General features: G+C 34.9%; 1 protein-coding gene across 1 annotated transcript in view; it reads right to left on the reverse strand.

The window, feature by feature from the left end:
* LOC148941145 (uncharacterized) overlaps window positions 1-11,545 on the reverse strand; it is a 239,910-nt gene extending 228,365 nt beyond the window's left edge. Inside the window, exons 1-2 of the mRNA XM_089104273.1 lie at window positions 11,507-11,545; window positions 5,908-6,342 (exon numbers count right to left, since the gene is read on the reverse strand). Coding sequence (XP_088960399.1) covers window positions 5,908-6,340 — 433 coding nt within the window. The 5' untranslated portion in view covers window positions 6,341-6,342; window positions 11,507-11,545. The remainder of the gene's footprint in view (window positions 1-5,907; window positions 6,343-11,506) is intronic.
* Window positions 11,546-13,387: the final 1,842 nt, after the last annotated feature.

Consider the following 13,387-nt stretch of genomic DNA (forward strand, 5'->3'; position numbering starts at 1 on the left):
TCCAACTCTGCAGCATTTCACAGCTATAGAGTTTACTTTCAGGTAGACGCCTGGAATGACGACCGTAATCTAGAATTGGACCCTCAAGAGTGGGGCTGGAAGGACCGAAATGGTACATTATACCCTGTGATGACAGACCTACCCCCAGCACCTCCCCAACTTCTTACGATTGTTAAGTGTTCCTGCCGTTCAAACTGCACCTCTGCTCGGTGCACTTGTGTCAGAAACGGCATTTCTTGCACTCTCGTGTGCAAAACTTGTCAGGGAGCAGAATGTGATAATTCTCCCAAATCAGAAGATCTCATCGACGATCTCGACGACGAAGTTTCAAAATACACTGCCAGTGATTAATGTCGCAAGTCATTTGAAAAGTTGCCTGCCTTTTACCAATGTGATTTTTGTTACCTGTGATTTTAGTCAGTTAATACATTAAGAGATGATTGATTATTTTGCAGAAACCTTTTGGTGATGAATGTGAAACACTATCGGTTGAACATATCCTTCATCTGATGTGATATTCGAGTTCATCGCATAAAACTAATCAAGAAATGTGGTCAAACGACTATGTTATAATAGAATCGCGAACTTCGTGAATGGTGATGAATGTGAAACACTTTTGGTTCACCGTATCTTAAATCTGATGTAATATTCGAGTTCAACACATAAAACTACATCAGAAATGTGTTTCCCATGAAGTAAACTCTAAGCCTTGAGAAAATCGAAAATTTAGGCTTAAAAACGAAAAATAAAACGCAAAACGCTAAAATATACTAAATTTGCACCCCGCTAGGTTTCTCAACTCATGATATGTTGTACAGTTTTTTTTTCTCTACAAGATGGTGTAAAAATCATTTCTGTTGCAATTTGTTTGCGGTCAAACCTTATATTGACTGTACTATGAGTCGACCCCGGAGTTTTCGTTATATGATCTTTAAACTATTTTAAACACATATCTCAAAGTTCTTATTGGACAGGTTTGAGGAAAAAAGGGCGTAGAGGAGGACGGGCTAGTTGCCCTCCGATCTCTTTTGCTTCTTACTAGAACTTTCAATTTCCAATCAAATGAGCCCTCTCTGAAGTTTATACGAGCATTCCTTCAATAAGAGCCATATATGCCCCCAGGGCATAACTTACAACGCCTGCCCCCGGGTCTTGGGGGGTTGTTTCGAAACTTGAGATTTTGTTATCTGACTCTCGAACTATTTTTAACAAAATGGTTATCCCAAAATTTTTATTGAATGCATTTGGGGAAACCGGGGGGGAGGGGGGGCTAGTTGCTTTTTTCTTTTTTGACTCTCAAAAACTGAACTAGAACTTTCAATTTCCAATCAAATGAGCCCTCTTTGAAGTTTATACAAACATCCCTTCCATAAGAACCATATATGCCCCCAGGGCATAACTTACAATACCTGCCCCCGGGCAGGCATTGTGATATGATGAACTATTTTTAACAAAATGGTTATATCAAAATTTTTATCGGATACATTTGGGAAAAAGGGCCTGAGGGGGGCTAGTTGCCCTCCAATCTCTTTTGACTCTTAAAAAGTGAACTAGAACTTTCAATTACCAAACAAATGAACCCTTTTTGAAGTTTATATGAGCATCCCTTCCATAACATCCCTTCCGTAAGAACCGTATACCCCAGGGCACAACTTACTACGCCTACCCGCGGGCCCTGGGGGTTGTTTTGACACCAGAGTTTTTGTTATATGATCTTTGAGCAATTTTTAACAAAATGCCTATCTCTAAAATTTCATCGGATGCATTTGTGAAAAAAGGGCATGGAGAGGCTGGTTACCCTCCGATCTCTTTTGACTATTAAAAAGTGAACTAGAACTTTCAATTTCCAATCAATCAAATGAGCCCTCTTTGTAGTTTATACGAGTATCACTTCTATAAGAACCATATAGGCCCCTAGGGCATACCTTGCAACGCCTGTCCCCGGTTTCTTGGGAGTTGTGTCGACACCGAAGTTTTTGTTATATGATCTTTGAAATATTTTTAACAAAATGGCTACGTTTTTGAGCGTTTTTGGTCACTTTATTTTACTTGAGTACAATATCATTTTCATTATTCTGGAGTGGTTTACCTAAATACGTTTCAGTCTAACCTATTCCACTCCAAAAGATACAGAATAAGGCTCTTGTATCCTTCAGTCATTTTTACTATCTCCTTCCCTTTTGTCAAATGAATTAATGACAGATTCGTTATATAGCCTATAATTGTGGATATTCTCCAAGAGAGGCTTAGTGTCCAGTCTTCTATATTTTTGAGTTAAATTCGACCATGTTGCTCTTCTTAAATATTTTTATCAAATGAACCTGTGTTCGTTATATAGCCTACAATTGTGGATATTCTCCCAGAGAGGCTTAGTGTCCAGTCTTTTATATTTTTAAGTTAAATTCGACCATGTTGCTCTTCTTAAATATTTTTGTCAAATTAACCTGTGTTCTTTATGTCCCAAAATGCCTGTCTCTACTCGACCTGAGTCTCCTCTATTAATCTTTTTCCAAAATGTGGGATGTCAAGATTTACTGTGTGGTATATGGTTCCTTTGATTTGGTCGAAATTTGTTGCATCTACAGATGTAATGTTGTCACTTGTCACTTCGGAGATCCTGGCTCCGAATGTTGCTCATTCAATGTTTTAAAAATTAAAAACTTATTTTGGTGAAGGAAGGTGTTGTTTTTTTTTTTTATTATCATTTTGTGACTGTTTGGATAAGATTTTTCTGTACTCCCTGCCCCCTGTTGCCTGATAATTAATATTATTAAGTTAGTATTGTTTCGAATGGACGAGTGTTGGCGGTATGTCGGAGTGGCATGTCAATGTTTATTTCATTAATAAGAAATACAGGCAACAATAATTGTGTTTGTTTCAGTGATAAGGTGTATTGTTTTTTTGTTTTTACTCGTTGGTAGCCTATACGAGCTCTGCTTCCCGCCAACGGATAAATGTATAACATTCTGCAATTTATTGCTATTCTGCAATTTATTGCTATTATAATAAATAACCTTGAACCTTGAACTTTATTTTTGTGATATAAAACAGTTATAATTTAAATATGTTGCAATAAATGTAGGTCAGACACTCTTTCTTGTTTCATGATGCTCAGACTGCAGTTCGAGTCTCACATTTGTGATTAGTGACTTCAAAAACCCTTAAATCCCACGTCTAGTAATATTCAAAAAGCCATCTGTGAAATATGTATATAGTATTTTGACTTAAAGAATTCCTTACTGCAATATCAAAAAATTTAGGGTAAGTAAAGAGCAAATTGGCCCAATAGTAACCAAAACAATTAATACATCAAAAGAAATGACTTTTTATGCTGACTTCAAATCTGTAAAATTTGTAAAGTATAATGTTACTCATCAAAAGCTGCAAGTCTGAGAAAATCTGTAAGATTTTCGAAAAAGGGAGAAAACACCACCAAAAAATAATGCAACCTTAATGAAAATCACGCCATCAGGTTCAGCACATCAGAAAACCTTACTTTGGCGTAGCTTCCTCGCTTACCCCTTTTTTCCCCAGAGACATCTGATTAAGATTTTGAGATAGCCGTTTGGTTCAACATAGTTGAAAGGTCTTATAACTATGCCAATGGGGATGACATGACTCCCCAAAGACCCTGGGGAAAGGGTTGTAAGTAATGAAATTTGCCCAATGTTTAAATATAGCCTAATATTTGTTATTAGAAAAAATATGGAATTTTTTTTTTTGGGGGGGGGGAATTTCCATGGGGAGAATTTTCAACAACAAAAATTTAAATTGAAAAATGCAAGTTTTTTAACTGAAACTAAGAAGTAACAAAGAAAACTTAAAACAAACTGAAATTGAGAGGGTTGCTTTGAAAAATATCTTTTTGGATATTTTCATTGAAAAAAATAATTTTTTTTGGTAGTTCTATAAAAAAGGAGAAACTCTTCACCCCCTATATATTAAAAATAAATCCCACCCTAAATTTTTGAGAATCAGCGCCACTCCCCACAATCAGAAATATAGATGTTGGTCAGCGTTCTATTTTCAAGTTACTGACAGAGATGTCCATCAGTTGCAAGAATTGATAATAGCCTTGGCCAAGGAGAGGATAGAACTAGCTTTCCAACACGTCCCCAGCCACCAAAGAATACGATTTAACGAGGAGGTTGACAAACTGGCAAATCTCTAGAACAAGGAGGTTGACCTCTAGATCTAGAGGTCTTCTGAAATCGGTCAAAACTCTGTATCTATCACCCACAGGGATGTACTGAGACGTAGAAATTGCAGATTTCTTCACTATAGACTGTTGAAGCTCATGGGATAACTTGGCGTTTCTGAGGATAAAGAGCCAAGCAATGATTCTTAGGAGACAAGAACACTTGTGGAAAAAACACCCAGGCCCTATTTTATAAAAGATGTCCTGAAAATGAAGGGTAAGAAGAAGGGTCAACAAGCCGAAGAAGAGGAGGGTCCTGTCGCAAGATCCATAGGAGTACCTGCTGAGTATTTACTCTTCAATTGTGGGGGAAAGGTAGCAGGGCCCTTTGCTTCATTTGTTTGGCCCTTGCAAAAAAAGCCTAATTAGTTTTCTTTGCCCCTTGGAAGAACATAAATATAATGCCATGGAGGAAAATCAACCAACTTTGAAGTCAGAAGGACCCCAAACAATGGAGTCCAAATGCTTTATATCAAAGAAGAAGATAGTTCAATTCCTACCTAGCGATTAGGCTTATTAATAATTACAAGAGATATTAAAATAACTACAGGCCCCAACATATTGCAAATAGGACATCATCTCTAACTTTTCACTAAATTTGGTTAAGATCCAATGCTTATTTCTGATATGTGTAGGCTACTGATGACAGGATGTAGGCCTATATAGCACCTTTTAACCCCCCCCCCCACCTCACCCCCCCACACACACAAAGGTTGGACTGGGGATATAATTCTGATACAAGTAGGCCTACTAAGATTGCACTTAGTTTGGTTGAAATCTGACCACCCCTTCTGAAAGAAGTCTAGGCTAGTTGACAAGAATTTAGGGTTTGCCATCCTCCTCTTCAACAGAGGCTAAACCTGTCCTAGACACCAAAATGGCATAACTAGAACACTAACTAACTTTTTGTCTAGATTTGTTTAGCTTCAACAGTGCCTTTTAGAATCTTGATACCTAGAATTTAGGATGTCACCCCCCCCCCCCCCAAGAGGTTAGATTGGTCCAATATCTACACAAAGCACTCACCCTTAATTTCCAAAAAAAATCTGATTGACCTGCTAACCTGATATGGAGACAAGACAAGAATCTGCAAAAGAATCTATGGACCTCTCCACCTCAAGAATTGGATTTGGCCCAGGTCCACAATATCCTGGAAATCTAGATATAGAACTATGGTCTCAAAATATGTATTCTATTAAGTCTGAGAGGCATTCTAAGAAGTTTTATTTTGCAAAATGGTTTTGTTGTGATACATTTAGTAGGTTAGCTATTTCTTTAGAAAATTACAAGAAATTTTGCAAACTTCAGGAAAAACAGTACCCATAACAGAAAAGTTTCCAATACCCGACTCTTATCATTAATGAGCTACAAACCTATGATTACAATACCCCTACTACTAGTACCAGCAACTTATTGGAGCACCAAGCCGACTAAGGCCAACATAGCTATAGCTATGCATGCTCCTCCTCCATCCCAATACATTTAAAGCCTCCCTCTTTACACCCTCCCAAGGAGTTACAATTAAGTCCTTCCTTACAACCTCCTCCCATCCAAATTGGACACGATCTGTTTTTCGTTTGGCTCTAAATGGTTGGCCAAAAAGGATGTTCTTTGGCACAAAAACTAAAAAAGCAGAAATGGTGTTTGACAGCACAATTAGAGAGTAGACTAAAACACACCACATTATTTATCATATTTTTATCTCAAACCTTGTGCTGATCCTTCATCCCAATCCTTCAGTCTAGTCTTAAGCATTGTGTTCTCTTCCTTCAACTCTTCAAGCTGCAGACGAATATTATCTTCATTTCTGTTCAGTTGATCAACTTTAGATCCATCAACAACACTTCTCAATTTATTATTTTCAGCTTCAAGGTCACTGACTTTCATATTTAATTTTGACAATGTTTCACCTCTTTGCCTCAAAACTACATTAACATCTGCTAATTCTTTTAAAAGGTCATTTCTTTCTGTAGTTTTAGATTGCACATCAGCTGATCCACTTGTAACTGTTTGTAATAAGGATGCCACTTTTTCCATTTCTTGGGAGACATTAGCTTGAAAATTAGCAAGGTCTTCAGCTAATTTTTGTTTTTCATTTTGTATTTCCTTCACATCTGATATTACTTCTTCAAGCACCTCCATTGCTGAAAAAAAGTCAAATATATGAGAAGGCCATAAAAGTGTTAGTGAAAATCATGAACTGTTTGGTTTTGATACAATCATTTAAATAAGTTCTGAGATCCCTGGCTAAGCATTAGGTATGAAAATAACAAAGAACAAAAAAAAAATATAAAGAAAACAAAAAGGGAAACAAAGCACAGATCAATTTCAGCCTATTAGTGAAATATAGGGAAGCATGGTATATACTGGGGCTTTTTTTAAATTAAAAAAAAAATCATATCAGATGGTAGACTAAAGAACTGGTTTATACATCAAATGAAAGCCAGAGTGTGAAAATAGAGGAAAATAGAACTGTGATTTTTTTCAGATTTTTCACTTTTCAACTAAAGAAAAAAGGGGGAGTCCCTATGTACACCAGTTGTCCTACAAAATACCAGGGGATGGTACATATTGGGACAAGGGAGGGTACATAGTGGATTATAATACAAACCCTTCATTTATTATCACAAAAAGTATGAATATCATTTGTATGATCATAAGACTGACATCAAACAACTTAAGACAAGCACACTTTCACCATAAAATAACTACCAGCTGGTGAACATGAAATATGAAGATGCCCTGGAAGCAGGACCAGGGGCAGGAGGTGATGATTTTTTTTAGTATATCTTCTCTGGGGTAAAAGATGGAGTCCTCTTGGTCTGACCACATCCATTTTTGAAGTCCAGCCATACACATTGGCAATGTTCTGGGCTTTTTCCCAAAATACAACCAGGGTAAAAGACTCCCTTATATACAACCTTTACAAAGTCACCAACATTGATGTAGTTAAAGACATCTTTTTTCACATCCTCCACATCAGAAGAACCAGCTTTCAAATAACAGTCACTTTAATTTTCCAGGACCATCTTGTCTTCACTGTCTGGCTTTATGTAGAGTTTCTAATTTGTATTGGTGTTTTTTAGGTCAGCAACTATCTTATGAACTACTTTGCTGATCTTTGCTTTTCTTCTTTTTCAAGCTGAAGTTTGATCTTGATCAGTCAAAACTTTTGAAGACTTTGTCCAACAAGAGAAGCCTTGTCATATACTGTGAAGGTCTTCCCAGGATTAGACAACATCCAGTTATCTGCAGCTTTGTTATATTGGCACTTGAAAGGAAAGAACATTCTAACATCTAACACCTAGAGCTTGTGGCTGCACTTAGGGGGCATGGTAAGTAGTGTGCTGCCTGAATCTTTTCAAACTGCACAAATTTTAGGGAGATAATAATAATAATAATAATAATAATAATAACAGTAATATAATGTGAAACAAATAGGCCACAGGGCCTCTACAAAAATCTTTTAAATTGACAAAAATTATAGGCACTTACACTGTAGTATTTGTCCAGTTCCTAAAGACAAACATATTTTAAAAATAGATTTTGGCTAATCCAACTTGATGACAAGGCCCCATATGCTGAGTTTTCTGGAGTACCAGCTTGCATGTGAGGCTGAAAATTTTTCCTTGAAAATATAAAGTAAGGTGGTAAATACTGACTGCTTGCAGAAAGTCCCAACCATGGTCACAAGGATACCTATCTCTGAGGATGTCACCTTGACCACTATCTTCTGATCCCTCTCCCCAAACACCTTAGGAGGAATGGGAACTGGGCTACCATAATGGAAGTTTCATTGCTGTTGTATATATCACTTGCAGTCAATGGAAGATTTCTAGAACTGACTTCAGGTTTGAGAAGAACAGTCCAACGTTGACTCTGTTGAAGCTTGTTGCTTGACCCAAGCTTGTAGGTTCAGGCATGTGTTGCAACAGCTGTGGATTTTGCCCTCAAAAGCCTGCCAACCATTCTATTCCTGCCTCTTTGGCATTGCTTGAGTTGTGAGGGATTGTCTTGGTGTTGGTCAAAAAGTAATTGATGTAGTCAAAGTCATATGCACTGGCAATTACAAGTAGTTGGGGTTGCTGTTGCAAGTTGTTGGAGTTGCAATCAGTCAAAGTCACAAGTATTTGCAATTACAAGTAGTCACAAATGCAAACAGTTGAAAGCAGTCACAGTTTGAAAAAGTTGCCCTCAAAGGTTCAATTTTTTGCTGTCAGCTGTTTCTCAGATATTGTTCATATGCCCTTTTGACAACCTGCATGCATAGAGTGCATTTTGATTTTCTTCAGCATACACTGTAATATCCCCTGATAGTTAAACCTTAACATCCTAAGGCATCCCAAATATATTGCAGATAGACCATTGTAACATCCAAATTTAGTAACAAATCCCTCTCAACATGTTCTGAAGTTTTAACTTGATGCCTTTATCTGTTCCTATGATGTCATAAAATGCCCCTATGACAAATTTGGATGGACATAGTGTCTTTTGATATAGTTAATCATCCCCAAAAGCATGCTCTGAATGTTCCAATATCCCCTCCTCTTTTTTTCTTGCAATATTGCAAATACAGGATTTTAACATTCTCAATATGTATTGTACCTTTTGATTTAGTTTTACTTCTCCTATAGTTTTCCTGGAAGTTGAAACTAAATACCTCAATCTGTTCCCAAGACATTGTATCTATGCTGCTTTGAAAATCTGGCATGCAATTGTGACAGCAATGATTTTATATTTTTAAAGAGCACAGAATATGGACTGAATGCTATATTTTATTTCTGTTTTGTAAGTAACTTTTAGGCTGTAAATACATTCCTGAAAGTTTTTCTTTACTCAGCTCAAATACTTTCCAAGGTAGCAAAAAAGCCAATCATGTAGAATGTTTCAAGATTTCAATCTGTCAAGTGATTTTCTAGCTAGAAGATGAGCATACAAATTAATACATCTTTTGAAACTCTTTCTAAACACTGAGACTCTTTTGTCTTACTATTAAAAATATAATAAAATGCACACAAACACATTTTTAATGTGTTTTTTGAAACCCCCAGAAATAGGATCCTTAAAATGGCCTTTACCACAGCAGTCAAACTTGCAGCCAACTTCCCTTCTTTATGGGGCAAGATATAGTGCTAAGCAATATATAAAGGTTTGTAGATTTTCTGTCAATTTGCATTATGATAAACTGTAGATAAAAAATAAATTCAAATTTATAAGATTTTGATCTGATTAACCACAACAGGTTAGAAAAATTAAAGCATCCTAATGATATCCTACAAAGTCAACAATTTTAACAACTGATTTCCTTAACATTCTCCCTTCTTGCACTTGCTCTATCCCTCCTAAAATGTAGGTTGGTATAGTACTATAGGTATAATTACTGGTTGTTACCATTTCAAGCAACTTAAAACAGGATTACCATATTAATGATATTTCAAAACCTGCCAAAACTATATATTCTTTTTATTAACTCCTTAAAAAAATTAAATGACCTAAATCATATTGTTTGATTTGACTTATTGTTTAATTGTTTAGATTGACTCCCCATCATCACTGACCAGCAACTCCACAGGATCTTTCCTTATTTTGCTGGACAATGCAATTTAAGGTAATTTTAATAATTTTCTTCTTGTTGGTAAGCCAAATCATTGATTCTGCCTGTCTTATTTGGCATTTTATTGAATTAATGGACAGAATAAAGGCAGTCCAAAAAGGTGCATATGAATTATCTCTAATGAGGGCAAATTCTCTTATATCCCCCTTCTTTGGAGGGCCAATTTGGTCACACTCAAGGAAAGAAAAACAGAAATATCTTTGCATTTTGCCCTATACAGCCTTTTCATAAATAACCTATATGTGTCTAGCAGGGAGGTCAGGCCTGGGATAAAATTATACTAGCAGTAATTATTTTTATATAGAAAAGAGCATTGAATAGTGAATTTGGTAAATATGGAGCAGTCCAAATTTCTGACCAACAATCAAAGTGAACATACTACCCATTGGCTTTTTTATGCTCTTTCCAAACACAGCCAAATAATTGTTTTTGGTGCAAATTCAATTTTAAGCCCTTTACAGACCCTCAAATATGATATCTTTTTCTCTTGTTTTAGATACAGCTTATACAATTCTGTTAGCATTACTCTTGTTAAAACAGATTTACCTGTAAATTCAATCAATGGTGACAACATCAAGAATCAATAAACACATGGGAAATAGCCTACATAATATATGCTGTATACTTGGATAAGGTTAGGTTAAAATTTAATTTGCAACAAAGGGGATTATTATATTCAGAAATAGCATAAAAAAGGCATCAAGTGATATGTTCACTTTTTGTAGGTCAGAAATATAGACTTCTCTATATTTACCAAGAATTTAATAGTATATTTCTATTTTTCTTAGGTGTAACTTATTTCTACCAATTATTATATTTTTACTGGGGAATGTAAATTCTTTCCTTTGCTATTCAATATAGCCTAAGGTTGAGATAAAATTCTAGTTAAGAGGCTTCTTGCAAGAAGCCTAATTGTTAGGTCAGTAAAACTTTCTGGGTGGAATAGGTACGTATTTAGAACTCCTTTACAGATCATTGGGGCTCTAGATACATTCCTGACAATTTTCTTTGCCAACTTTCCAGGATAGACAAAAGCCTTTGGACTACTGAAATTTGCCCTGTAAAGATTTTAGTTTGTTCTTATGCCTGTTCTACCATAGTAGCTTACTATTCTATTTTAAATCAGGCATCAGTAACCAAAATCTTTAGACAATAGATTTTGCCAACTGGCCAGTCAGTTTTACTGACTGACATTGATAGGCTATTAAAATTTCTTTGTTTTTTTTCTGACTGAGACTGATTTCATTTCATGTATTATGCAACATATATTTCTATCAAAATATTAGGCCTACCTTAAAAAAATAAATTATAGCCTAAGCCAGTAATAAAAGTAGGCTATGAGCCATATGCTAGGGGGTATTCCATCCCTCATACAGGCCACCCCTGCCAGTGGTGTAATTTCATTGAAATCCTGGATGGGCAATTTTTCAATTCAAATGAGTTCTACCATAAAGGCAAAAGTATAGCCTACTAAAGAAAACTTATCTGTTTCTGTAGATGCTCCAAATGTGTAGGCCTAGGCTATCTTACTTTCCAAGAGATTTTTGAAGAAACTAAATTTCATATGTGGAGCAGTAGCCTTCTTGCCCTATAGCTAATTACTCCCCTACTTTAAATAATACTAAACAACTATGTGACACAGGATTCGTCCTATCGCTAGCAAGTGCGATTTAAGGTAATGTTTCAGTACATACTTAAAATAGTCAGGAATGTGATTTTAGTTTAAATGCCGGTGCTTCTAGCATTGACAGCGTTTTTAATTGAAAATGTTTAAGCTGTTAAAAATATATTATAAATAAAAAAATCGAATGAGCGGATTAACTTAGACTGAGATAACTTAGACTTAGACTGAGATAGTCAAATTTTGAGAATTCTCATTTCAGCAGGATTCGTTTTCAGAAGAAAACAGTGCTTTTGAAACAAAACCACTGTTTCTATTAAATTCAATCAAATTGATTTATGTTATCAAATTAAAACGTTTGTAAAGTCTATTTTCTAGACTAGGATATATTCTAGACTATGAACTAGGATTCCTAGTAACGGCTTATTCTTGCAAAGTCGGTCGAATTATAAATAGCTTTTTTTTTTACTGGATCTGACTTGTCCTGACTTTTCCCCTGATCAACACCTACACAGGTATTTGTAACTTTTCTAAGCTATTCTAGTAGTGATTATTATCTATTAAAAAAAACATATCTGCTCAATTTAAAAGAGCCGAAATATTCATTCAGAAAAAATGTCAATGTCTTAAAATGATTCCTTATTCTTTTAACTTTTTTTTTAATTCAATAACCGATAGCCATTGTAATCTTCGTCGTTTTTAATTATATACCTCGTAAGTTTTCAATAGCGCAACTATCTTTAAGGTTATATTTTTTTTTTTAAGAAAAATAAAAAATAAATTATCCTTTTGAATCTTAATTATAATCCATTAAAAAAAATCCCCAATTGAACGAACCAACCGAAATAACCAACTCGTGCTTTTTCAGCCTTAATTCAAAATTATGAGATGAGCTTTGGACTTTCTTTAAGCTTGAACTAATTTTGTTTTTTATCATAGCATTATTATAATTTAAATTTATTTTCTCTGCCTCTTTTTCTATTTACTGCAAGGATATTGTAAACCAAGAACTTTTATTTCAGCTCTTTACTTAATCATAAAGGATATATTAAAAGAGACAATTATCACTATCAGGGGCGTCACTAGCTTTTTACCTTTGGGGGGGGGGCGTCCTACATATGCCGAAGAATTTGGGTAGGTGCCAACAAAACCGACATTTGTTACTACGTTTTTTAGGTATTAAAATAATGTTTATTAGTTGCGGAAAATTATCTAAAGAAAAACTCATGTATAAAAGCAAAATTAAGACAAATAAAATCAGCTAAACTTTAAGGCTGTGTGGCTTTTCAACTTTTCTACAAGTAGGCTGAGGTCAATTTTTTCCAATAGGTCTTTTTCTGACATCACGAGCATGAGATCCGTCTCGTCAATTCATTAAAAGATTCATCAAAAGTCATCAATTAAAAGATTTGGAATTTACCATATTAAGTTTTGATACTTAGTCATCAATTAAAAGATTCGGAATTAATGTTCTATATTAATCGATAATGACACGTTTTAGTTACATATAAAAAGAAAATTTTTTCAAAACATATTTGTTTTCAACAATATAATAATAACAACATTGTTATCTCACTATTTTTACATACTGATTCAAATCGTTGACATTAATATATTTCACAGTTTCAGTTTAAAGCTCTTATAGTCTCTGTATATCTGAAGTCATATTGTATACTTGCTCAAGATTATTGTTTATATATGTGGAAAATTCAACGTAACGAAGAGGAAAAGAAAAACTCGTGTGTTTAAGAAGGTAAACCTTATTCTAACGAAAATTTTGAAGTATTTTCTTCCTGAAATATAGATTAAATCATGATTTCCTTTAACTCCCTATTAACGTTTTTCTTATATAATTACAAAAAAATTATATACATATATACATTTCTTATTAATATTTATAATATACACAAACATGAAAAGAATAATTTATCTTTTTCCTTAGTGGTACTAGCGA

This window comes from Artemia sp. Qi Xiang Cuo, chromosome 18 (genome assembly GCF_049724085.1).
Source record: "Artemia sp. Qi Xiang Cuo chromosome 18, ASM4972408v1, whole genome shotgun sequence".
NCBI lineage: Eukaryota > Metazoa > Arthropoda > Branchiopoda > Anostraca > Artemiidae > Artemia > Artemia sp. Qi Xiang Cuo.